This window comes from Salmo salar, chromosome ssa02 (genome assembly GCF_905237065.1).
Source record: "Salmo salar chromosome ssa02, Ssal_v3.1, whole genome shotgun sequence".
NCBI classification, from domain to species: Eukaryota; Metazoa; Chordata; class Actinopteri; order Salmoniformes; family Salmonidae; genus Salmo; species Salmo salar.
The window spans coordinates 62935275-62962290 of NC_059443.1; the positions used below are offsets into that span (position 1 = coordinate 62935275).

Here is a 27016-nt window from a genome sequence, read left to right on the forward strand (position 1 = left end):
AGCCAGATTAGAAGGGTCTAGGATTCCTTTGTAAGGCACAGCAAGAAAGACAATCAGATACAATATCAGGGATCTCCTGGTAAGGCTTCTGGCTACCATTAGTTCTGAATACTGAGGTTTTGATGAGAAAAATGGCTGTGAGTTTTGAAATGTCTTTGAGGTAAGTTGTATGGCTCTAGTTTGTTTCCCTTGTCTTCCATGTTTTACAGGTAGCTGTATTTAACTGACTAGGATGTTTTTCTTTTCTTTAGAATTTCTTGGATTTGTTGCCTGCTAATTGGAGGGATAACCTGTTATCCTCCACCTAAAGGTGTGTTTTGTTCTACACATTTAATTCAGTAAAAATAACACTGTATAAATCCCAGAACTTCAAATGCTGGCATTTTACGATTTGTAACTTTCTTTTATTTCGTAGGTAACTATAGATATATTCCCCCAAATAAATTAAAAGGAACCACGACTGGCCCAAATACTTTAGGTGGAGCAACTGGATCCCGTACCTCAGCAGCAGAAGCAGCCACCCACAATGCCTCAGCAAGTGCCACGACTGGCCCAAATACTTTAGGTGAAGCAACTGGATCCCGTACCGCAGAAGCAGCCACCCACAATGCCTCAGCAAGCGCCACGACTGGCCCAAATACTTTAGGTGAAGCAACTGGCCACAGTGCCTCGGCAGCGGCCCCCGTAATGCCTCGGCAGCGGAAGCGGCCACCCATAATGCCTCGGCAAGTGTGGTAACTGGCCCAAATACCTTAGGTGAATCACCTGGCCACAATGCTTCATCAGGTGTCACGGCGTGCCCAAATACCATGGGTGAAGCATCTGACTCCCGTGCCTCAGCAGCAGCAGCAACCCGAAATGCCTCAGCAAGCGTCACAGCTGGGCCAAATACCTTAGGTGAAGCAACTGGCCACGGTTTCTCGGAAACAACTGGCCACAGTGCCTCGGCAGCGGAAGCTACTGGCCACAGTGCCTCGCAAGCGGCCCCCCATAATGCAGCGGAAGCGGCCACCCATAATGCCTCAGCAAGTGTGCTAACTGGCCCAAATACCTTAGGTGAAGCAACTGGCCACAATGCTTCATCAGGCGTCACGGCTGGCCCAAATACCTTGGGTGAAGCATCCGACTCTCGTGCCTCAACAGCAACCCGAAATGCCTCAGCAAGCGTCACGGCTGGGCCAAATACCTTAGGTGAAGCAACTGGCCACGGTTCCTCGGCAGCAGAAGCAACTGGCCACAGTGCCACCCACAATGCCTCGGCAAGTGTGGCAACTGGCCCAAATACTTTAGGTGAAGCACCTGGCCACAATGCTTCATCAGGTGTCACGGCTGGCCCAAATACCTTGGGTGAAGCATCCGACTCCCGTGCCTCAGCAGAAGCAGCCACCCACAATGCCTCAGCAAGCGTCACGGCTGGCCCAAATACCTTATGTGAAGCAACCGGCCACAGTGCCTCAAGTGCGGAATCTGGTTCAAATGCCTCGGCAGAAGCGACAGGCGCCCTTGCCTCGGCAGAAGCGACAGGCGCCCTTGCCTCGGCAGAAGCGACAGGCGCCCTTGCCTCGGCAGAAGCGACAGGCGCCCTTGCCTCGGCAGAAGCGACAGGCGCCCTTGCCTCGGCAGAGCGACAGGCGCCCTTGCCCCGGCAGAGCGACAGGCGCCCTTGCCTCGGCAGAAGCGACAGGCGCCCTTGCCTCGGCAGAAGCGACAGGCGCCCTTGCCTCGGCAGAGCGACAGGCGCCCTTGCCTCGGCAGAAGCGACAGGCGCCCTTGCCCCGGCAGAAGCGACAGGCGCCCTTGCCTCGGCAGAAGCACAGCCTTGAACAGGAGGGCCAACTCCTCAAGCAACATGGATTTTAGCAGCAGTGATGTTTCTCAGGATTTTGTGTCTGATGGTGACAATGAAGGCACCTAATGTGTCAGCTCCAGCAGCGTTCAAGGCAGCATCGTTGAACAGTCAGTTCTCATCCCAATATAGTTACAAATCGTTTATGAGAATGGCAGAACTGTCTACTCCCAATCCTGCCACACCACTGGGGAGGTTATACCTTTTTGATAGCGGAGAAGCATATCCCCACCTGCTAAAAACTCACAACCTGTTAAAGGAACCCCACCACAAGGGAACGGCTACTGGGATGCAATGTATAACTTTTACACATCTGAACTTTGCGTTCTGATTTTGAAATCCTTTGTACTAATCATCTATCAACAGAATTGTAAATGTAGATTCATCCTTTGGATGACAATTCTGAGTTGTTGCTGACACTTTCTTTAAGCTTCCACTGTATGCTTTTGCGACGGCCAGGGAGTTGCTGCTGCTCATGCTACCCTGCATTACTTGTAAAACAATAAAATATTGTACCTTTAAAAGTGCCTCCTTGTGTTTTTGAAATATTGTGTGTTTAATGTCTACCTTTGGCTTGCTGGTTGAGAACAGTGTTGGTTGCCAGTGCAATTTGTAGTAAAAGGGAATGTGGTTCACAGTTCCTAATCTTTTGGATTTCAAATGTATAATTTCTTTGCTGCTGGTTGACAAATCCCAAGATTGGCTCTACATTAAAGCCACTGAACCACGTTTACATGGATACTGAAGTATTTATTTTGTGTTGACATGTAAAGATCAAATCCTGTTTTACAAAAACCTGAAAGCTTGTACCCTGGAGATGGGCTACTATGGCATGTAAACATCTTAATTCTGTGTTTTGTAGTATGCACAGGCTCCGTTTTCGCATTTCATGGTTGTCTGACTCTGTCAAACAAATCAATTTAAAGTTGGCTACCTGCTCAGTTTGATCCACCATAACTGAGTTTAATGGCTACTTTCACCCCTAATTTGGACAAGTTTCTGCTTACTTACATTAGGTAGGCCATTTGTCAACTATAGTTTAATACATGCAACTTGTTGCCCCATAAGACTAAAGTAGTGCTCACAAATGTCTTACGTTGATAGACTGAATGCATTACTAATCTTAACAGGTAAAATGATTGAAGGCGCAGGTAGCATGCTAGAACACATTGGTCCTGTGCCAAATGTCATTTTGACAGATGAGGAAATGGAAAGCTGAGAATGGTAACTTCAGTTAGTCTTGGGTGTGTATTTTATGTGGTTGAAATGCTGTCTGTTAGCAAAAGTGTCAAAGATTACACATGCATTCGCATTTACCCTGAGACGCTGATAGAAATATTTATCAACTCCTGTTCCCAAGACAATTTAAAGATACATTTTTATCATTTCACTGCAAATGAAGTTAAAATAAACTCAAAAGAAACGTCCTCTCGCTGTCACCTGTTTTTATTTTCAGCAAACTTAACTTGTAAATATTTGTATGAACATGAGAACAGACATAAACTGAACAAGTTCCACAGACATGACGAACAGAAATGGAATTTTGTGTCCCTGAACAAAGGGGATTCAAAAGTAATAGTATCTGGTGTGGCCACCTGCTGCATTAAAACCTCTCTAGGGTAGGGGGCAGTATTTTCACGTCCGGATAAAAAACGTACCGATTTAAACTGGTTACAACTCTTTTCCAGAAATGAGAATATGCATATAATTGGTAGATTTGGATAGAAAACACTCTAAAGTTTATAAAACTGTTTGAATGGTGTCTGTGAGTATAACAGAACTCATATGGCAGGCCAAAACCTGAGAAGATTCCACACAGGAAGTGCCCTCTCTGACCATTTCTTGTGCTTCTGTGGCATCTCTGTCGAAAATACAGGATCTCTGCTGTAACGTGACAATTTCTAAGGCTCCCATAGGCTCTCTGAAGGTGCCAGAAAGTGGAATGAGATCTCTGCTGTCTCTGGGCTAGGTACAGGAGCACTGTTTGTGAGTGGTCAGGCTGGTGGCTCAGAGACAGGAGATGCGTGGCCCCGAGAAGTGGCCATGTTTTTCTTTCAGCCTTTGAACGAAAACAACGTTGCCCGGTTGGAATATTATCGCTATTTTACGGTAATTTTAAACAGCGTTTGACATGCTTCGAAGAACGGTAATGGAATATTTTGAAATTTTTTGTCACGACATGCATCCGCGCATCACCGTTCGGATAGGGACCTGAACGCACGGACAAAACGGAGGATATTTGAACATAACTATGGATTATTTTGAACCAAAACAACATTTGTGGTTGAAGTAGAAGTCCTGGGAGTGCATTCTGACGAAGAAGAGCAAAGGTAATCCAATTTCTAAGTATGAGTGAACGCCAAACTTGGTGGGTGTCAAATTAGCTAGCCCGTGATGGCGAGCTATCTACTCAGAATATTGCAAAATGTGCTTTTGCCAAAAAGCTATTTTAAAATCTTACATAAAGGAGTTCTGTATCTATAATTCTTTAAATAATTGTTATGTATTTTGTAAACGATTATCAAGAGTAATTTTGTAAATTCCCCGGAAGTTTTCGGTGTGTTTGCTAGTTCTGAACATCACATGCTAATGTAAAAAGCTGGTTTTTGATATAAATATGAACTTGATTGAACAAAACATGCATGTATTGTATAACATAATGTCCTAGGAGTGTCATCTGATGAAGATCATCAAAGGGTAGTGCTGCATTTAGCTGTGGTTTGGGTTTATGTGACATATATGCTTGCTTGAAAAATGGCTGTGTGATTATTTCTGGCTGGGTACTCTCCTAACATAATCTAATGTTTTGCTTTCGTTGTAAAGCCTTTTTGAAATCGGACAATGTGGTTAGATTAACGAGAGTCTTGTCTTTTAAATGGTGTAAAATAGTCATATGTTTGAGAAATTGAAGTTATAGCATTTTTAAGGTTTTTCGTATTTCGCGCCACTCGATTCCACTGGCTGTTGACTAGGTGGGATTTCGTCCCACATACCCGAGAGAGGTTAAGTACTGCACTGCATCTCCTCCTCATGGACTGCACCAGATTTGCCAGTTCTTGCTGTGAGATGTTACCCCACTCTTCCACCAAGGCACCTGCAAGTTCCCGGACACTTCTAGGGGGAATGACCCTAGCCCTCACCCTCGGATCCAACATGTGCCAGACGTGCTCAATGGGATTGAGATCCGGGCTCTTTGCCTGCCATGACAGAACACTGACATTCCTGTCTTGCAGGAAATCACGAACAGAACGAGCAGTATGGCTGGTGGCATTGTCATGCTGGAGGGTCATGTCAGGATGAGCCTTCAGGAAGGTTACCACATAAGGGAGGAGGATGTCTTCCCTGTAACACACAGCGCTGAGATTGCCTGCAGTGACAAGCTCAGTCCGATGATGCTGTGACACACCGCCCCAGACCATGACGGACCCTCCACCTACAAATCGATCCCGCTCCAGAGTACAGGCCTCGGTGTAACACTCATTCCTTCAAGGATAAACGCAAATCCCACCATCACCCCTGGTGAGACAAAACCGCGACTCGTCAGTGAAGAGCACTTTTTGCCAGTCCTGTCTGGTCCAGCGAAGCTGGGATTGTGCCCATAGGCAACGTTGTTGCCGGTGATGTCTGGTGAGGACCTGCCTTACAACAGGCCTACAAGCCCTCAGTCCAGCCTCTCTCAGCCTATTGCGGACAGTCTGAGCACTGATGGAGGGATTGTGCGTTCCTGGTTTTAATTATCATTTTTTTATTTCACCTTTATTTAACCAGGTAAGCTAGTTGAGAACAAGTTCTCATTTACAACTGCAACCTGGCCAAGATAAAGCAAAGCAGTGCGACACAAACAACAACACAGAGATACACATTGAATAAACAAGCATACAGTCAATAACACAATAGAACAAAAAGAAAGTCTATATACAGTGTGTGCAAATGGCGTGGTGAGGTAAGGCAATAAATAGTCCATAGTAGCGAAGTAATTACAGTTTAGCAAATTAACACTGGAGTGATAGATGAGCAGATGATGATGTGCAAGTAGAAATACTGTGTGCAAAAGACAGAAAAGTAAATAAAAACAATATGGGGATGCGGTAGGTAGATTGGGTGGCCTATTTACATATGGGCTATGTACACCTGCAGCGATCGGTTAGTTGCTCAGATAGCTGATGTTTAAAGTTAGTGAGGGAAATATAGGTCTCCAGCTTCAGTGATTTTTGCAATTCGTTCCAGTCATTGGCAGCAGATAACTGGAAGGAAAGGCGGACAAAGGAGGTGTTGGCTTTGGGGACGACCAGTGAGATATACCTGCTGGAGCATGTGCTACGGGTGGGTGTTGTTATCGTGACCATTGAGCTGAGATAAGGCGGTGCTTTACCTAGCATAGACTTATAGATGACCTGGAACCAGTGGGTCGGGCGACGAATATGTAGCGAGGGCCAGCCGACTAGAGCATACAGGTCGCAGTGGTGGGTGGTATAAGGGGCTTTGGTGACAAAACGGATGGCACTGTGATAGACTGCATCCTGTTTGCTGAGTAGAGTATTGGAAGCTATTTTGTAAATGGCATCGCCGAAGTCGAGGATCGGCATGATAGTCAGTTTTATGAGGGTATGTTTGGCGGCGTGAGTGAAGGAGGCTTTGTTGCGAAATAGGAAGCCGATTCTAGATTTAATTTTGGATTGGAGATGTTTAATATGAGTCTGTGTCAGGACTTCTGCCGAAGTCGGTTCCTCTCCTTGTTCGGGTGGCGTTCGGTGGTCGACCTCACCGGTCTTCTAGCCATCGTCGATCTATTTTTCATGTTCCATTTGTTTTGTCTGGTTGTCGCACTCACCTGCTTTCAATTCCCTAATTACATGTTGTATATGTCCCCTCTGTTTCCCCCACTGTTTCCCCCACCTCTGTTTTCCTTGTCGGGAAATGTTTATTGTAAGTACGTGTGCTTTATGTGACTGGTGCAATACGGGTTTTGTGCCCATGTGTTTTGTTATTTTTGTATGCCGGTAGTTATGTACATTAAACGGCTCCGGCTATTTACCAAGTTCTGCTCTCCTGCGTTTGACTTCCATGCCACCAGTTACGCACCCCTGACAGAATTCCCGACCCCAATGGTCGACGAGATTTTCAGGGACCTGCACAGGCAGGGTGTAGTGGTGTATATCGATGACATTCTGGTATACTCCGCTACTCGCGCCGAGCATGTGTGTTTGGTGCGCAAGGTACTTGGACGACTGTTGGAGTATGACCTGTACGCCAAGGCTGAGAAATGCCTGTTCTTTCAGCAAGCCATCACCTTCCTAGGGTACCAGCCTTGTTAAAACTATACCGTGGCATCACATCTTTGTATTATTAGCCTTTCATGTTCAGTCATATAACCAGACTATACCTACAGACAGTTAATGTACTGTCACATGCCTATTTTGATATCTATTTCCCATACCTCTTTCTTTCTCTTTGTCGTTCGTTCGCTCTCTCTCATTTCCTTTTTCTCCTTTCTCTCTCTCTCTCACACAGCAGTGGGTCTGTACCAGTCAGAGGTGAAGGGGCACATCCTGCTCTTCATCAACAGGGGGAGTGGTGACTATGAAGTGCTCAAGGACCGGCTAGTTCAGGAGCTCTGGCCCCAGAATTCGTTGAAAAGGTGAGAGCAGCTACTGGACCTGAAAAGAGCGACTCACCAAAACCTATATATATATATATATATATATATATATATATATATACAGTATCTCACAAAAGTGAGTACACCCCTCACATTTTTGTAAATATTTGAGTATATCTTTTCATGTGACAACACTGAAGAAATGACACTTTGCTACAATGTAAAGTAGTGAGTGTACAGCTTGTATAACAGTGTAAATTTGCTGCCCCCTCAAAATAACTCAACACACTGCCATTACTGTCTAAACCGCTGGCAACAAAAGTGAGTACACCCCTAAGTGAACATTTCCAAATTGGGCCCAATTAGCCATTTTCCCTCCCCGGCTTCATGTGACTCGTTAGTGTTACAAGGTCTCAGGTGTGAATGGGGAGTAGGTGTGTTAAATTTGGTGTCATCGCTCTCACACTCCCTCATACTGACTGGTCACTGGAAGTTCAACGTGGCAGCTCATGGCAAAGAACTCTCTGACGATCTGAAAAAAAGAATTGTTGCTGTACATAAAGAAGAAGATTGCCAAGACCCTGAAACTGAGCTGCAGCACGGTGGCCAAGACCATACAGCGGTTTAACAGGACAGGTTCCACTCAGAACAGGCCTCGCCATGGTCGACCAAAGAAGTTGAGTGGACGTGCTCAGCGTCATATCCAGAGGTTGTCTTTGGGAAATAGATGTATGAGTGCTGCCAGCATTGCTGCAGAGGTTGCAGGGGAGGGGGGGGTCAGCCTGTCAGTGCTCAGACCATACGCCGCACACTGCATCAAATTGGTCTGCATGGCTGTCGTTCCAGAAGGAAGCCTCTTCTAAAGATGATGCACAAGAAAGCCCGCAAACAGTTTGCTGAAGGCAAGCAGACTAAGGACATGGATTACTGGAACCATGTCCTGTGGTCTGATGAGACCAAGATAAACTTATTTGGTGCAGATGGTGTCAAGCGTGTGTGGCGGCAACCAGGTGAGGAGTACAAAGACAAGTGTGTCTTGCCTACAGTCAAGCATGGTGGTGGGAGTGTCATGGTCTGGGGCGGCATGAGTGCTGCCAGCACTGGGGAGCTACAGTTCATTGAGGGAACCATGAATGTCAACATGTACTGTGACATACTGAAGCAGAGCATGATCCCCTCCCTTCGGAGACTGGGCCACGGGGCAGTATTCCAACATGATAACGACCCCAAACACACCTCCAAGACGACCACTGCCTTGCTAAGGAAGCTGAGGGTAAAGGTTATGGACTGGCCAAGCATGTCTCCAGATCTAAACCCTATTGAGCATCTGTGGGGCATCCTCAAACGGAAGGTGGAGAAGTGCAAGGTCTCTAACATCCACCAGCTCCGTTATGTCGTCATGGAGGAGTGGAAGAGGACTCCAGTGGCAACCTATGAAGCTCTGGTGAACTCCATGCCCAAGAGGGTTAAGGCAGTGCTGGAAAATGATGGTGGCCACACAAAATATTATATATATATATTTCTTCAGTGTTGTCACATGAAAAGATATACTCAAATATTTACAAAAATGTGAGGGGTGTACTCACTTTTGTGAGATACTGTATATATTGAACTACTGTTGACATTGGTCTCGTCCAATAAAACCACAGGTTTTAGTTTCCGTTGCAGAACGTTTTGCTACGTTGTGCCCTACTGAACATAACTATGATTTATTTGTCACAGTTCCTGTTTGTGCTGGTAAACAGGGTGAAGTCCAATGAAAAATCTCTGAGCTACTTCAGCCTGATGTCACGTGACCTTTGCCGCGTGGGCATTTACGACGGCGTGTCAGACATGAAATGGCTCATGCCCGAGGGAGAGATCTCCACTCACTTATAAGAGGCGATCTCAAGGTTTGAGGTGAAAACAAACCTGAGTTCAAATAGTATTGGTTTTCTTTGAGGGTTGATTGAGCCTGCCTGGAGTGACAAACTCAATTAAGAGCAGCTAAAAAAGTATTTCAAAGAAACAAATTCTATTTGAACACATGTCTATGGAGCAGTATACGTTTAAGTGGCTTTGATAATATATAGAAAGCAGCAGTAAATTATACTGAGTTGCCTCTTTATAATGTCTCTATATTGCTTCTCAAATATTTTTTTCTTAATTTTAGGAGGTGAAGCAGGCAGTACTACCTGATCCTAAAACTGAGTTGTAAAACAAACAAATAAATGAATGTAAATAATAATTGTGTCTGTTTTGGAGTCAGTATTGATTTCTACCTGAATCGTATGTAGGCTATGTGTGTGCTCTGGTGGGCATGGTGTGTCTATATGTGAGGTCAAGTCTGCCATCGCGAGTTGACAACAGCTCAGTGGCTACTCACCACTGAAATTTTGGATCTGATGGTTACAATCACAACTGACTGACCTCAGTAGACTAATAGGGCCTGGAGGGTCTAACAGAAAGAAGAATTGGAATCTGTCTTCAGAAAAAAATAACAGTTGAGGATTTCAAATATAATCACAAAGAAACAACAAATACAATAGAATATGATGCAGTATATTACAATACAATACATATTTGTGTATTTTCATGCAAATGCTACATTTAAGCGCAGACCTGTGTTCAAAAACATTTGTATTTCAGGATCTTGTAATACACAGCCCCCCCCCCCAAAAAAAACAACGTATTTTTGTATTTGAATGCTTATTTGTAAAAACCAAATAGTCGGACAAATTGTATTATTTGACAGTATTTTCAAATACTTTGCAGTGGAGTGTATTTGAGTGTGTGAATTTGAGTTTTTCAAACACTTTCCAAGTGTATTTCCAAATACATAAAAGCATTTAACTACTTATCTTTTCAAATAAAAGATCAGAATACTTACTTTGAATGTATGTGAAATTAATTGAAATATTTTAAATAGTATTTGAACCCAGGTCTGATTTAAGTGACATACATTTGTGTACAGTAGGCCAGCCTATAGCAGTGGAAGAGGGGAGTGAGTGCAGATTTCTAGACATTAAGGGCTGTATAATAAAGTAAAGAAGGATTGGAGCACTTGGGGTGAATATAAAAGAACAGATTGTCTGCCTGCTGTGCTTAAACAAACAGGAGAAGAAAAGGAGATGGGAATTTTCAAGGCACAGACTTGGAATCAAGTATAATTATCAGGGATGGAGTGCAAAGTGGAAACATCAGTCGGAATAGGGAAAACACAATTTGGCATATTTAAGGGGGCTGGAGATATATGCATAGCTATCTAAACAGTTGCATTCCAGTTTATGTGTTTGTGGATGTGTACTACAATCAAAGTTGAGACAACATTGGAAAAAAATGCTTCCACAAAGGAGGGTAGACGGTCAGAGGATGATGAGATGGGTTGTTGTCTTGTGTTTTATTTCATCCACATGAGGGAGACATTTTATGGAGATAGTGGGCACCTTCGAGCCGATCACTATTGTCAAGTCGGTGACAATTGTTGGTCACCGCCTTTCAAAGTGTGTTGCGTTCTGGGAATAAAACATTTCTGACGTGAGTATATATGTGGACTGCATGAACTTTACAAAAATCTCTGCTCTTCACCAACTTCATCCTACAGCCGTCACCTGTCACGTGGAGGCTCCGTCGTGTGGTGGCTAATTTCTGCATTACTAAATGAGGAGAGTTACAAACTTCACACACCAGTCAGAGTTATACTTAAAACTACATCTTTAATAATTAAGATGCTTTTGCAAAAGCACTTGACTTTCAATGATGCGCTATCTCTAATGAACCATTGAAAAGTGACTACACAGAAGTACAAAGATCTTTCATAGCCAAGATACAGCCCTCTCAACGTACATGACGAACCACAGATACATAGAATGGGTCACAAGGTTAAGTTTTGTATGAAAGATATCTATAAAACATAGCAGACAGCAACTGCTGTGTCAACAGTGTTCATTGTATAGACCATTGTCTGGTCCTCCTACCCCAAACTGGAACCATCTCTCCCTGGTACGATATAGAACTGAACCATTAGCTCATCCAATGGCATAAATCAATTGACAACTCTAGATACTCTCATCTCGAGTAAACCCCCTCTTGACTCTACTCCTGGACAAGCTCACTGAGGGGAGTGAGCCTCTAGGTCATACACTATCCCAAGATAAGTGCAACATCAGAGAGGACATACAATGGTCCAGACACTGCCATACACCTTCCCCCAATGCCAAAGGAGGGAGTGACTTGCGCACAGACATTGTGGAGACAAGTAATTGGTTCCCCATTAATCACGCCATCCCTCCACATGGTTTAACAGATGCATTCACATATGACAAGTATCTCACATGAGCATATTATGCAAATAAAACATCTTAATTATCTATGTTACCCAACTAATTCTGATTCATCCGCCATTAGTGTTTTTGATTGACCCATGCAAACAAAAACATGACTGAAACAGGAACCAATTTGCTGCAGTTAATGTGTAGCCTACAGTGCATAAATGAATGACGTGATTGAGGCTCTCTCTCATTTATTGATTGTATAATGTACACACAAATTATTTCAGTTTGTGAGTGGGTGTTGGAGACATGTTTTTTTTACATTATAAAGGAAACCTTTTATAAACAATGGCAACACTGCCATGGTGATCTGAGCCTTGCTGTTGGAAAATAACATTAGTATCCGAATTTTGGGTTGTGGCAGATGCACCTTTCCTGACTTTACTTCTTGACTTTGGTCTACAGTCAGTTGCTTTAGCATTACCATTCAAATGAGCCCTACTATATGTTTGCGTCTGAAAAATTAAAGACTCAAATCATCAAAAGCATATGTGTGTGGTGTGTTTGCATAATGTGAGTGTTTAATTGGCGTCTGTCTGAATTCAGAATTTGTCCAAGATGATGCGCTATGTACACCTGAAACTTGTTAACCATCTACTCTTCCTATGCTGAATGAAACACACTGTTTAAAAGAAGGCATGTGTAAAAAAAATGGTGCCTAACTGCTCATTTAGCCTCTAAACTTCAAATGAATCAAGTGAATTTTGTACAAGCAATAATTTAAACCCGATCAATGAAGTGCCAAGACAAAATGTGTTTCCTACTTGAGAGCAGGGTTGTCAAACTCATTCCATGGAGGGCCTAGTGTCTGTAGGTTTTAGTTTTTTCCTTTCAATTAAGACCTAGACAACTACTGTAGGTGAGGGGAGTAATTAGTGGCCCTAATTCAGCAATCAAGTACAAGGAAGGAGCGAAAACCCACAGACACTCGGCCCTCCGTGTAATGAGTTTGAAGCGTGCTTTAGAGTAAGGGCTGTCACACCTGTCAGGAACTCAATTAGAGAATCAACCACACCTGAGTACATTTCTGAATTCCAAATCAACCCCTAGCCCCTACACCTACCACTTAGTCACTTATGGGCATTTGAAACGATCAGATAGGTTATAGCAATATGGTAATTGCTTCACTTTGCCTTCTGATAGGCTGGATGCAATTGTGGCCATATTGCTTATACCTATTCAATCATTTCTGATTCACAGGAGTGTTTAGGCCAGGGTGTAGGAATTAGGGGTCAATTTGGAATTAGGAATCAAATGTAGTTCATGGGTTTACAGCTGTCCTTAATTAGCCAATGACATTAGAAGGGTCTGGGGATTTGTTTAAAAGGAGCAACCAAAAGCCTGCCAGATACAGCAAAAGGGTTATTATGCTAGGGCTTATACTGACCATTAGTTCTGATTACTGGGGAGGTTTTGAAGTGCAAAAGTGGACATGATGATTGGAATCGCTTTCAGGTAGGTTTTTAAAAGTATTGATCTAGTTTGTTTCCCTTGTCCTTCAGGTGTTACAGGTAGCTATGTCTATAACAGACTTTCTTTTTTTTTTAAAGTTTCTTGGCTTTGTTGCCTGCTAATTGGAGGGATAACCTGTTCTACATCAAGTGAGTTTCTACACATTAATTTCAAATAACAGTTGCGGTTCCAGTAACTTCAAAGGCTGGCATTATACTTTACTTTTTCTAACCTAGGTGATGGGTATCCTGCACTAGGGTCTGATGCAGCATGGCTCTATGCAGGCTCACTTGGGTCTAAAGGATATGGTAATTACAGCTCTCCAACAGCTCAAATGCAAGCGCAGCTGACCGAAGGGCAACAGAAACATCCGGCTGCCATCCTGCAAAAACAACTGGTCCCCATGCCCCAGGCACCTCAGAAAACGTGGTATCCAGCTCAAATGCCCCAGAAGCAACCAGCTACTGAACTTCAGCATCAGAAGGAACAGGCCTCCATACCCCAGCTACCTCAGCAAGTGTGGTATCCAGTTCAAATTCCCCAGCAGCAAAAGCAACCAGCTACTGGTCCTCAGCAGCAGAAGGAACTGACCACCATGCCCCAGAAGCAACTGGCTCCAATGCCTATACCGCAGAAACAACCAACAGCTATGCCACAGCAAGCATGGTATCCAGCCCCAATGCCGCAGAAGCAACCGGCCGCCATGCCCCAGCAAGTGTGGTATCCAGCTCAAATGCCCCAGAAGCAATCGACCGCCTTGGCCCAGGAAGTGTGGACTCCAGCTCAATGTACCCAGCAGCAGAAGCAACCGGCTGCTGAAACTCGGCAGAAAATTGAACCGACTGCCATGCCCCAGCCACCTCAGCAAGTGATGCATCCAGCTAAATTTCCCCAGGAGCAGAAGCAACCAGCCCCAATGCCTTTACCGCAGAAGGAACTGACCGCCATACCCCAGCAACCTCAGCAAGTGTGGCATCTGGCGCAGAAGCAACCGGCCCCTATGCCCCAGCAGCCTCACGACGTGTGGTATCCAGCTAAAATGGTCCAGAAGCAACAAGTCGCTGCACTGACCGCCATGCCGCAGGCACATCAGCAAGTGTGGCATCCAGCTCAATTTCCCCAGCAGCAAAAGCAACCAGCTACTGAACTTCAGCAGCAGAAGGAACCGGCCGCCGTAACTCAGCAAGTGTTGCATCCAGCTCAAATGCTGCTGAAGCAACTGACTGCCATGCCCCAGCAAGTGTGGTATCCAGCTCAAAAGCCCCAGAATCAACCAGTCCCTATGCGTCAACCGCAGAAGGAACTGACCGCCATTCCACCACAACTGTGGCAATCGGCTCAAATGCCCCAGCAGCATAAGCAACCGGCTGCCACGCTTCAGCAAGTGTGGCAAGCGGCCCCCATGCCCCAGCAGCCTCATGATGTGTGGTATCCAGCTAAAATGGTCCAGAAGCAACAAGCCTCTGCAACTCGGCGGCAGAAGGAAATGACCACCATGCCTCAGCAAGAGTGGCATCCAGCTCAAATGCCCCAGAAGCAATCACCCACTGAACCTCGGCAGCAGAAGCAATCGACCACCTTGGCCCAGGAAGTGTGGACTCCAGCTAAATTTCCCCAGAAGCAACCAGCCCCAATGCCTTTACCGCAGAAGGAACTGACCGCCATACCTCAGCAAGTGTGGCATCTGGCGCAGAAGCAACCGGCCCTTATGCCCCAGCAGCCTCACGACGTGTGGTATCCAGCTCAAATGCCTCAGCAGCAACCGACTGCTGAGCCTCAGCAGCAACCGACTGCTGAGCCTCAGCAGCAGAAGCATCCGGCCACCATAACGCCGCAAGTGTTGCATCCAGTGCACATGCCCCAGCAGCAACAGGAACTGGCCACCATACCCCAGCAAGTTGGGTATCCAGCTCAAATGCCCCAGAATCATCTGGCCTCCATGCCTCTACCGCAGAAGCAACTGACCCCCGTGCCTCAGCAATTATGGCATGTAGCTCAAATGCCCCAGAAGCAACTTGCCCCAATGTCTCAGCAGAAGCACTACGAAAGCACTGAAGATGGTGTCTCTGGTAGCTCTCAGGCCAGCATTGTTGAACAGTTGGGTGTCATCCCAATCTATTCCTACAGTTCCAAATCGCACTACGAGAAGGGCAGAACTGTCTTCTCCCAAACCCGCTACACTCCTAGGGAGGCTATGCCTGTTGACAGTGGAAATGCTCCCAAGGATAGTTATGTTGGCATTGGTGCACCAAGCATACATCCACCACTAGTGAAGGATTCTGCAAGGTAATGGTTAACTTTAACCTCTTAACTTTGCTCTCTGACTTTGAAGTTCTGTGTACTAACCATGTGTTTATCAACAGGGAAATGTAACGGAGTCATCCTCTAGAAGCTCTAATGGTGAGAATTGTTTTTGACATTGGTTACTTAACATTCTGTGTTGCTGACACTGTTTGCATTTCTTTCTGCTTTTGTTTCGACCAGGAAGTTGCTGGTGCTCTAGCGTGATGGAATCAATAAACAATTTTATTTTCAAAAATGTTTTGTCTCTTTGAAATAATGATTCTTGTGTCCATTGCTTGCTAATTGAGAACAGGTGGTGTGCAGTCTGTAGTAAAAATGACTGCTGTTAAGTTAATTCTTTGCTTTTCTAATCTTTTCACCTTTGCTACTGGTTGTTCAAAATAATAGCTTGGGTCTACATAAGAACATTTGTCAAGGGGTGACTTGTCAGACATTCCTCATGTTCATACTTCAGCTGTAGGCATGCATTGGTGAGTAAGCTAATGTATAGGGAATTGTTTTTAGATGGCTCATTTGGCATTAGAATTGAGTGACCTTTTAGTTTTAAACTTGCATTTGGCCTTATACTATAGCCCATATGGCAAAGTCAAATCAGTTTAGGTGTCTGTCCCATATCTAGGTGATGGCTCAAATGTTATTTTGGACACTTCAACCCCAGACTACTTCATTTAATTTGACACAATCTCAATGTGTCTGCAGCCTTTATGCACAACACATTTCTACCGGACCACTGAGGTTGCACCTGCAACAGCCCCTGGCATTAAAAGGTGCACTTGATTTAAGCTCACCCAGTGCAGTGGATAGTTAGATTTCCCTCTATAAAACCATCGGATGGGTCCATGATGTGCAAACCCTCCAGCACACCAGCTGAATGAAGTATAGCGCACCTAATCTCAATTGGGCCAATGGAAGTGAAGTTCAGTGGCTGGCAGGGTCTAGGATTCCTTTATAAGGTGCAGCAACAAAGATGAGCAGCTACAATTAGGAAGATCTCCTTAATGCTTCTGGCTACCATTAGTTTTTCATATTGAGGTGTGGATTTGAAAAAGGGCTGTGACTTTTGAACTACTTGAGGTGAGTTGTATAGCTCTAGTTTGTTTCCCTTTTTGTTCCAGGTTTTACAGGTAGCTGTTAACTGACAAGGATACATTTTTATTATTCCTTGGATTTGTTGCCTGTTAATTGGAGGGATAACCTGCTATGCTCCAGCTAAAGGTGTTTGTGCTACACAAAGTAATTCAGTTAAAATAACACTTTGTATAGTGCCAATAACTTTAATAAATGATGGCATTTTACTATGCAGAAATGTCTTGGCTCCTAGGTAATTATTGATATAAAGACACCAGCTCCTATTCTAAAGCAACAAAAGGGACCAGCTCCTATGCCCCAGCAAGAAGGCCTCCCGAGTGGTGCAGGAACTGCATCGCAGCGCTAGAGGCGTCGCTACAGACCCGGGTTTGTTCAGTGCTGTATCACAAATGGCTGTGATCGGGAATCCCATAGGGCAGCGCACAATTCGCCCAGCGTCGTCTGGGTTAGGGGAGGGTTTGGCCGGTGGACTTCACAAGTAGGCGGTCACTGTAAATAAGAATTTGTTTTTAACTGACTTGCCTAGCTAAACAAAATAAACTGTCTTGTGTCCCAGCAACAAAAGGAACCGGCTCCCATGCCGCCTCGGCAGAAGCAACCAGCGACAATGTCTCAGCAAGTGTGGCGGCTAGCGCAAATATCTTCGGTGAAGCAACCGGCTGCTGTGCCTCAGCAGCAGAAGCAACCGACTGCCATGCCACAGAATCCTTAGCAAGTGTGGCATCCTAAGCAACCTCAGCAAGTGTGGTATAAAGCTCCAATTTCCCCAGCAACTGTGGCATCTGGCTCAAATGCCGCAGCAGCAGAATCAACCGGCCCCCAATCCCCAACAAGTGTGGCATCCAGCTCCAGCAGCAGAAGCAACCGACTGCCGTGCCCCAACAAGTGTGACATCTGGTTTAAATGCCCCAGCAAAAAAAAGCAACCGGCCACTGAGCCTCGGCGGCAGACGCAACCGACCGCCATGCCTTAGCAAGTGTGGCGTCCAGCTTGAATGCAGCAGAAACAACCGACTGCCATGCCTCAGCAGCAGAAGCAAGTGTGGCATCCAGCCCAAATTCCCAAGCAGCAGAATCAACCGGCCCCTATGCCCCAGCAAGTGCGGCATCCAGCTCCGATGCAAAAGCAGCTGGACGCTGATCCTAAGCAGCCTCCGCTAGTGTGGTATCCAGCTCCAATGCCCCAGCAGCAGAAGCAACTGACTGCCATGCCTCAGCAAGTCTGCCATCCAGCCCAAATGCCCCAGAAGCAACTGGCCCCATGTCTCAGCAGAAACACTACGAAAGTACTAAAGATGGTGGTTCTGGTAGCTCTCAGGCCAGCATCGTTGAACAGTCCCAATCCGTTCCTACAGTTCCTGTTGACTGATTATGCCTGTTGACAGTTGAAATGCTCCCAATGACAGTGATGTTGGCATATTTGAACCAAGCACATACCCGCCACTAGTAAAGGATCCTACAAGGTAACGTACAACTTTAATCTGATCTTATCTTAACTTTGCTTTCTGTATTTGAAGTCCTTTTTACTAACCATGTATGGGCCAACAGGAAAATCTAATGGTGGAGTCATCCTTTAGAAGCTGATGGTAAGACTTTTAATGTCAAATTGATTAAATAAGATTCTGTTGCTGACACTGTTTTAATTTCTTTCAGGTTTTAGTCATGCTTTTGTTTTGACCAGGAAGTTGCCGGTACTCTTGCATGATTGAATAAATAAAAATGTGTCATTGAAATACATACTGAGGGTTCTCCTGTGCCCACTGTGCTTGCTGATTTCAAACATATGATGTGGGTTGCCAGTGCAGGTTGTAGTAAAAGGGAATGTGGCTCAGTTTTCAAATATCTGGTGTTTACATTTGCTACTGGTTGTTCAAATTCAAATATTGGCTCTACGTTAGTGTTGTCAAGTGGCGAAATGTCAGACCTTCCTCATGGTCCTATTTTGTGTATGTTGACACCCCTTCAAATTACTGGATTCGGCTATTTTGGCCTCATCAGCGTATAAAATCGAGCACACAGCCTTGCATGCAGCCTTACTGAAGAGCTCAGTCTCAATAACATTCTAGACAATTCTGTGGTTCCAACTGTGGCAACAGTTTGGGGGGGAAGGCCCTTTGCTGTTTCAGCATGACAATGCCCCTGTGCACAACGCAAGGTCCATACAGAAACGGTTTGAGATTGGTGTGGAAGAATTTCACGGGCCTGCAAATAGCCTTGACCTCAACCCTATCGAACACCTTTGGGATGAATTGGAACGCCGACTGCGAGCCAGGCCTAATCAATCAACATCAGTTTCTGACCTCATTAATGCTGTTGCGGCTAAATGGAAGGAAGTTCCCGCAGCAATGTTCAAACATCTAGTGGAACGCCTTCCCAGAAGAGTGGAGGCTTTTATAGCTGCAATTGGGGGGGAGCAAACTCTATATTAATGCCCATGATTTTGAAATGAGATGTTCAACAAGCTGCTGTCCACAAAATGTTGGTCATGTAGTGCACTTTAGATGTAGTTATGTAGGCATGCATTGTACACGGTGTTGACAATCCAGACGTATTCTTCAACCGCAGTCTGAGCCTTAGGGAGAGTACTAAGCTAACATAAGGAATTGTTTTAAACGTTCATACCATGATCAATTAGCTGTATACATTTTTGGGACACTTTAGGTATCAACATTTTATCACAATGTTTTGATAAAATATAGAATTTAGCCTTTGCTGCCCACAGAAACACATTGAATAACACCTTTCTATAAATGGCAAAGTTTTGAAGTCTGTCCAATATCTAGGTGATGGCACATATTTAACCCTTTATGTGTGTTGACACAACTACCTCCATACTTCCATTAGTTTGTATGGGTTACGTTCAGATGAGTCCGTGAAACTTGTTGGGGTCGTAGAGCAAAACGGAACCATATTCGTGAGTCTCCCCTTTCCATAGTGGTCATAATAGTTTGTAGGCCAAACCGTTCAGATGCCACAGATGCTTTCGTGAGAAGATGGATTTCTGTTATGTCACATGGTCTGACAAACTCCGCTGTAGCTCAGGTGCACCAGATGCGGAAGGGCGACATGGGCAGGCGGATAAAGTGGATTAAGATGCAGCCCATTCAAAAACCTGATATGTTTAGCTTAAATTTATCGATTTCTTTGTTACCTATACTGATTCACATGAGCGTCAATAGATTTTTAACCTATAGCTCATTCCTCCTGCAAGTCCATATATCGTACCACAGGGTCTTAAAAAATGGATTCAGCGTACTTGAACTTTACAATGCCTGGAACGGTTTAACCTATCAATTAACAAAGATATTCTTGAACAGACTATAGAATGTCAACAAAGCCTCCTTCACTCATGCTGCCAAACATGCCCTCATAAAACTGACTATCCTACCGATCCTTGACTTCGGTGATGTCATTTACAAAATAGCCTCCAACACTCTACTCAGCAAATTGGATGCAGTCTATCACAGTGCCATCCGTTTTGTCACCAAAGCCCCATATACTACCCACCACTGTGACCTGTGTGCTCTCATTGGCTGGTCCTCGCTACATATTCGTCGCCAAACCCACTGGCTCCAGGTCATCTATAAGTCTTTGCTAGGTATAGCTCCGCCTTGTCTCAACTCACTGGTCTCCATAGCAACACCCACCCTTAGCACGCGCTCCAGCAGGTATATTTCACTGGTCATCCCTAAAGCTAACACCTCCTTTGGCCACCTTTCCTTCCAGTTCTCTGCTGCCAATGACTGGAACGAATTGCAAAAATCACTGAAGTTGGAGACTTATATCTTCCTCACTAACTTTAAGCGTCAGCTGTCAGAGCAGCTTACCGATCGCTCCAGCTGTACACAGCCCATCTGTAAATAGCCCATCCAACCAACTACCTACCTCATCCCCATATTTGTTTTTGTTTTTCTGCTCTTTTGCACACAAGTATTTCTACTTGCACATTCTCAACTGCACATATATCACTCCAGTGTAAATTGCTAAATTGTAATTACTTTGCCACTATTGGCCTATTTATTGCCTTACCTCCTTACTTCATTTGCATACACTGTATACAGATTTTTCTATTGTTTTATTGACTGTACGTTTGTTTATCCCATATGTATCTCTGTGTGGTTGTTTTTGTCGCACTGCTTTGCTTTATCTTGGCCAGGTCGCAGTTGTAAATGAGAACTTGTTCTCAACTGGCCTAACTGGTTAAATAAAGGTGAAATTAAAAAAATAAGAACAAGTACATTTTTCTAAACCAAGTATTGTTGGTGAAATCATCTAACTACATAGTATGAGAACTCAGACCTTAAATGGATCCATTTAAGTTCCAATGATGAAGCCGGCAAGGCACTAGGAGGGAAGCTTAGCTAGGATACATGGAACTCATTCACAAACATTGACACAAATGAACACATGTGCCTGCTGTAGTCGACTGCCTGTTTGGCCAAAGACTCATGACACGGGATGAAATTGTATACGCATTCAATGCTCTGCTTTTATGTAAAAAAATGTAATTCTGTGTTGTCGGACAATCTCTTGTCTACCATGCAGTAGCACTCAAATTTGGACACCCCTACTCATTCAAGAGTTTTCTTTATTTTTACTATTTTCTACATTGTAGAATAATGGTGAAGACATCAGAACTATGAAATAACACATATGTGACCCGATTCAGGGAACTAGGCGTATGTCGCAAGTCACGACTTCACAGGAGAGCCGTTTGAACGTAAAAAATCTAAATGCGTTTTTTGGCAGAAATTCCTTCTCGAACGTGAACTTTCATGTGCCTTAATAACAAACATGTATGCCATCTGTAAATACCAATACAATTGTTAAATTACGAGCCTTGTTGGTTAAGCCACAGTAAAAGTAAGCAAACTTCTCACTAGCCATGATTTTTTGAGATAATGAGTGGGCTGGACATGCCGAGAGAGGAGTTCGGATTGGTCTATCATATTGAAGTCGTCTGTCTATTTGAGTTCGTCAGTCTGTGTTGGTAATCCTGTCGAACACTGCTTTTTAAAAAATGTTTTGTATTGTGGAGCTGCATAAGTGTTTCTCTCCGTTTTCTGGAGGATCAAGATTTGAAATCAGTGTAATTAGAGTATGATAGCTAAAGAGATGGAGAAAACACCTGACTCTGGATAACATCTTCAAACCGTGCAACCGTGGTATGGCATTCCTGTCCATGATGCATGTTTATAGTCTAGCATTAGCTAGCTACATTTTCAGATATGACACATTTCTAATTTTGACAAAGTGGTTTCATTTCAAGCTAAAGTGTACAGTTAGCTGGCTGGTTCCCTAGCTGACGTTATTATTTGTTTCCCAGAGCCATTTGCTTTTCTAGTTAGAGCCTAATGTTAGCTAGCTAACATTGGACCTGGTTGGTTAGCTCCCAGCACTGTGGCATTGTTACCACTTTGTTCATTGCTGTTTATCTAGCTAACGTTAGCTGGCTAGCTCGTTAGCTAACGTTACGTGACGTGTGTACAACACCCGTTGAATATGGCCGATGTCAGTAAACGTCTGCAAGAAAGCATCATGAAATTGTTTCCAGCAGAATTGGTTAGGCTGTTTTCATGTTATCCAGAGGTAAACAAATCATCGTGAACGATGCTGAATGGGTGTAGACAAAGAAGAGCTCTAAACTACATACCAAAACATTCAAAAGTGATTTTCTCAAAAGTGAGATTAAAAGTTCATCAACTGTCATGATATACACCATTTTGAAGCTCTGAGTCTCTACTTTTAGCAGATGTAAAAAAAATTTTTTTTTAAAAATAACACAATTTCACATTTTACTACATAAGATCGAATCCAGGTGGTGAGTCACATATGGAATCATGTAGTAACCAAAACAAGTGTTAAAAAAATCAAAATATATTTTATATTTGAAATTCTTCAAAGTAGCCACCCTTTGCACTGGGTGAGCTTAATAATCAAGTGCACCTTTTATTTCACGCTAATTAATATCCTGCCAGGGGCTTTTGCAGGTGCAACCTCAGTGGTCCGGTAGAAGTGTGATATGCAAAAATATATTTTAGATTTTTCAAAGTAGCCACCCTTTTCCTTGATGACAGCTTTGCACACTCTTGGCATTCTCTCAACCAGCTTCATGACGTAGTCACTTGGAATGCATTTCAATTAACAGGTGTGCCTTGTAAAAAGTTTATTTGTGGAATTTCTTTCCTTCTCAATGCGTCAGTTGTGTTGTGACAAGGTAGGGGTGGTATATAGAAGATAGCCCTATTTGGTAAAAGACCAAGTCCATATTATAGTGAGAACCATTCAAATAAGCAAAGGGAAACGACAGTCAGGAACATTTCAAGAACTGAAAGTTTCTTCAAGTGCATCAAGAGCTATGATGAAACTGGCTCTCATGAGGACCACCACAGGAAAGGAAGACCCAGAGTTACCTCTGCGGAAGAGGATAAGTTCATGAGAGTTACCAGACTCAAAAATTGCAGCCCAAATAAGTGCTTCACAGAGGTCAAGTAACAGACAGATCTCAACATCAACTGTTCAGAGGAGACTGCGTGAATCAGGCCTTCATGGTCGAATTGCTGCAAAGAAACCACTACCCAAAGAAACCAATAAGAAGAGACTTGCTTGGGCCAAGAAACACGAGCAATGGACATTAGACCGGTGCAAATCTGTCCTATGGTCTGATGAGTAAAAATTTGAGATTTGTGGTTCCAACCGCCGTGTCTTTGTGAGACGCAGAGTAGGTGAACGGATGATCTCCGCATGTCTGGTAACCACCATGAAGCATGGAGGACGAGGTGTGATGGTGTGGGGCTGCTTTGCTGGTCACACGGTCTGTGATTTATTTAGAATTCAAGGCACGCTGGCTACCACAACATTCTGTAGCTATACGCCATCGCATCTGGTTTTGCGCCTAGTGGGACAATCATTTGTTTTTCAATAGGACAATGACCCAACACACCTCCAGGCTGTGTAAGGTCTATTTGACCAAGAAGGAGAGTGATGGAGTGCTGCATCAGATGACCTGGCCTCCACAATCACCCGACCTCAACCCAATTGAGATGGTTTGGCATGAGTTGGACCATAGAGTGAAGGAAAAGCAGCCAACAAGTGCTCAGCAAATGTTGGAACTCCTTCAAGACTGTTGGAAAAGCATTCCAGGTGAAGCTGGTTGAGAGAATGCCAAGAGTGTGCAAAGCTGTCATCAAGGCAAAGTGAGGCTACTTTGAAAAATCTAAAATATATTTTTGCATATCACACTTCTACCGGACCACTGAGGTTGCACATGCAAAAGCCCCTGGCAGGATATTAATTAGCATGAAATAAAAGGTGCACTTGATTAAGCTCACCCAGTGCAATGGGTAGGTAGAGTTCACTCTTTAAAACCATTGGATTTGTCCATGATGCGCAAACCCTCCAGCACACCAGCTGAATGAAATCAAGCGCACCTAATCTCAATTGGGAAATTGGACCAATGGAAATGATGTTCAGTGGCTTGCAGATGTACCTAATTAACCAGCCAGATTAGAAGGGTCTAGGATTCCTTTGTAAGGCACAGCAAGAAAGACAATCAGATACAATATCAGGGATCTCCTGGTAAGGCTTCTGGCTACCATTAGTTCTGAATACTGAGGTTTTGATGAGAAAAATGGCTGTGAGTTTTGAAATGTCTTTGAGGTAAGTTGTATGGCTCTAGTTTGTTTCCCTTGTCTTCCATGTTTTACAGGTAGCTGTATTTAACTGACTAGGATGTTTTTCTTTTTCTTTAGAATTTCTTGGATTTGTTGCCTGTTAATTGGAGGGATAACCTGTTATCCTCCACCTAAAGGTGTGTTTTGTTCTACACATTTAATTCAGTAAAAATAACACTGTATAAATCCCAGAACTTCAAATGCTGGCATTTTACGATTTGTAACTTTCTTTTATTTCGTAGGTAACTATAGATATATTCCCCCAAATAAATTAAAAGGAACCACGACTGGCCCAAATACTTTAGGTGGAGCAACTGGATCCCGTACCTCAGCAGCAGAAGCAGCCACCCACAATGCCTCAGCAAGTGCCACGACTGGCCCAAATACTTTAGGTGAAGCAACTGGATCCCGTACCGCAGAAGCAGCCACCCACAATGCCTCAGCAAGCGCCACGACTGGCCCAAATACTTTAGGTGAAGCAACTGGCCACAGTGCCTCGGCAGCGGCCCCCCGTAATGCCTCGGCAGCGGAAGCGGCCACCCATAATGCCTCGGCAAGTGTGGTAACTGGCCCAAATACCTTAGGTGAATCACCTGGCCACAATGCTTCATCAGGTGTCACGGCGTGCCCAAATACCATGGGTGAAGCATCTGACTCCCGTGCCTCAGCAGCAGCAGCAACCCGAAATGCCTCAGCAAGCGTCACAGCTGGGCCAAATACCTTAGGTGAAGCAACTGGCCACGGTTTCTCGGAAACAACTGGCCACAGTGCCTCGGCAGCGGAAGCTACTGGCCACAGTGCCTCGCAAGCGGCCCCCCGTAATGCAGCGGAAGCGGCCACCCATAATGCCTCGGCAAGTGTGCTAACCGGCCCAAATACCTTAGGTGAAGCAACTGGCCACAATGCTTCATCAGGCGTCACGGCTGGCCCAAATACCTTGGGTGAAGCATCCGACTCTCGTGCCTCAACAGCAACCCGAAATGCATCAGCAAGCGTCACGGCTGGGCCAAATACCTTATGTGAAGCAACCGGCCACAGTGCCTCGGCAGCAGAAGCAACTGGCCACAGTGCCACCCACAATGCCTCGGCAAGTGTGGCAACTGGCCCAAATACCTTAGGTGAAGCACCTGGCCACAATGCTTCATCAGGTGTCACGGCTGGCCCAAATACCTTGGGTGAAGCAACTGGCCACGGAGCCTCGGCAGCAGAAGCAACTGGCCACAGTCACCAATGCCTCGAACAGCACTGGCCCAAATACCTTAGGTGAAGCACCTGGCCACAATGCTTCATCAGGTGTCACGGCTGGCCCAAATACCTTGGGTGAAGCATCCGACTCCCGTGCCTCAGCAGAAGCAGCCACCCACAATGCCTCAGCAAGCGTCACGGCTGGCCCAAATACCTTATGTGAAGCAACCGGCCACAGTGCCTCAAGTGCGGAATCTGGTTCAAATGCCTCGGCAGAAGCGACAGGCGCCCTTGCCTCGGCAGAAGCGACAGGCGCCCTTGCCTCGGCAGAAGCGACAGGCGCCCTTGCCTCGGCAGAAGCGACAGGCGCCCTTGCCTCGGCAGAAGCGACAGGCGCCCTTGCCTCGGCAGAAGCGACAGGCGCCCTTGCCTCGGCAGAAGCGACAGGCGCCCTTGCCTCGGCAGAAGCGACAGGCGCCCTTGCCTCGGCAGAAGCGACAGGCGCCCTTGCCTCGGCAGAAGCACAGCCTTGAACAGGAGGGCCAACTCCTCAAGCAACATGGATTTTAGCAGCAGTGATGTTTCTCAGGATTTTGTGTCTGATGGTGACAATGAAGGCACCTAATGTGTCAGCTCCAGCAGCGTTCAAGGCAGCATCGTTGAACAGTCAGTTCTCATCCCAATATAGTTACAAATCGTTTATGAGAATGGCAGAACTGTCTACTCCCAATCCTGCCACACCACTGGGGAGGTTATACCTTTTTGATAGCGGAGAAGCATATCCCCACCTGCTAAAAACTCACAACCTGTTAAAGGAACCCCACCACAAGGGAACGGCTACTGGGATGCAATGTATAACTTTTACACATCTGAACTTTGCGTTCTGATTTTGAAATCCTTTGTACTAATCATCTATCAACAGAATTGTAAATGTAGATTCATCCTTTGGATGACAATTCTGAGTTGTTGCTGACACTTTCTTTAAGCTTCCACTGTATGCTTTTGCGACGGCCAGGGAGTTGCTGCTGCTCATGCTACCCTGCATTACTTGTAAAACAATAAAATATTGTACCTTTAAAAGTGCCTCCTTGTGTTTTTGAAATATTGTGTGTTTAATGTCTACCTTTGGCTTGCTGGTTGAGAACAGTGTTGGTTGCCAGTGCAATTTGTAGTAAAAGGGAATGTGGTTCACAGTTCCTAATCTTTTGGATTTCAAATGTATAATTTCTTTGCTGCTGGTTGACAAATCCCAAGATTGGCTCTACATTAAAGCCACTGAACCACGTTTACATGGATACTGAAGTATTTATTTTGTGTTGACATGTAAAGATCAAATCCTGTTTTACAAAAACCTGAAAGCTTGTACCCTGGAGATGGGCTACTATGGCATGTAAACATCTTAATTCTGTGTTTTGTAGTATGCACAGGCTCCGTTTCGCATTTCATGGTTGTCTGACTCTGTCAAACAAATCAATTTAAAGTTGGCTACCTGCTCAGTTTGATCCACCATAACTGAGTTTAATGGCTACTTTCACCCCTAATTTGGACAAGTTTCTGCT

General features: G+C 44.8%; 2 protein-coding genes across 4 annotated transcripts; both read left to right on the forward strand.

Annotated features, from left to right (window-relative positions):
• Positions 1–26537, forward strand: LOC106593622 (autotransporter adhesin BpaC-like). Of its 3 annotated transcripts, XM_045707404.1 has the most exons (5): positions 1–160; positions 252–310; positions 416–1065; positions 1201–1605; positions 25743–26537. In XM_045707404.1, exons 3-5 carry the CDS (start codon positions 810–812, stop codon positions 25988–25990), a joined length of 909 nt encoding a protein of 302 aa, XP_045563360.1. In that variant the 5' UTR covers positions 1–160; positions 252–310; positions 416–809; the 3' UTR covers positions 25991–26537. The 3 variants fall into 3 exon arrangements, with proteins under 3 accessions (XP_045563360.1, XP_045563352.1, XP_045563356.1); XM_045707396.1 differs by having other exon boundaries at positions 2–160; positions 416–1605; XM_045707400.1 differs by having other exon boundaries at positions 2–160; positions 416–1290; positions 25536–26537.
• On the forward strand, positions 13124–15706 carry LOC106597079 (transcription factor SPT20 homolog). Its single transcript, XM_045707392.1, has 5 exons — positions 13124–13210; positions 13304–13356; positions 13444–15493; positions 15571–15607; positions 15692–15706. The coding sequence occupies exons 1-4, from the start codon at positions 13188–13190 to the stop codon at positions 15578–15580; spliced, it is 2136 nt and encodes a 711-aa protein (XP_045563348.1). The 5' UTR covers positions 13124–13187; the 3' UTR covers positions 15581–15607; positions 15692–15706.
• Positions 26538–27016: the final 479 nt, after the last annotated feature.

Excerpts from the sequence above, each read along its gene's own strand:
- LOC106597079 (XM_045707392.1), top strand. The coding sequence starts at position 13,188 with ATGATGATTGGAATCGCTTTCAG. Across the intron at positions 13,211-13,303 it reads ATGATTGGAATCGCTTTCAG|AGTTTCTTGGCTTTGTTGCC; the intron begins GTAGGTTTTTAA and ends TTTTTTTTTTAA. Across the intron at positions 13,357-13,443 it reads GATAACCTGTTCTACATCAA|GTGATGGGTATCCTGCACTA; the intron begins GTGAGTTTCTAC and ends TTTCTAACCTAG.
- LOC106593622 (XM_045707396.1), top strand. The coding sequence starts at position 810 with ATGGGTGAAGCATCTGACTCCCGTGCCTCAGCAGCAGCAGCAACCCGA. Across the intron at positions 1,606-25,742 it reads TGCCTCGGCAGAAGCGACAG|GCGCCCTTGCCTCGGCAGAA; the intron begins GCGCCCTTGCCT and ends CAGAAGCGACAG.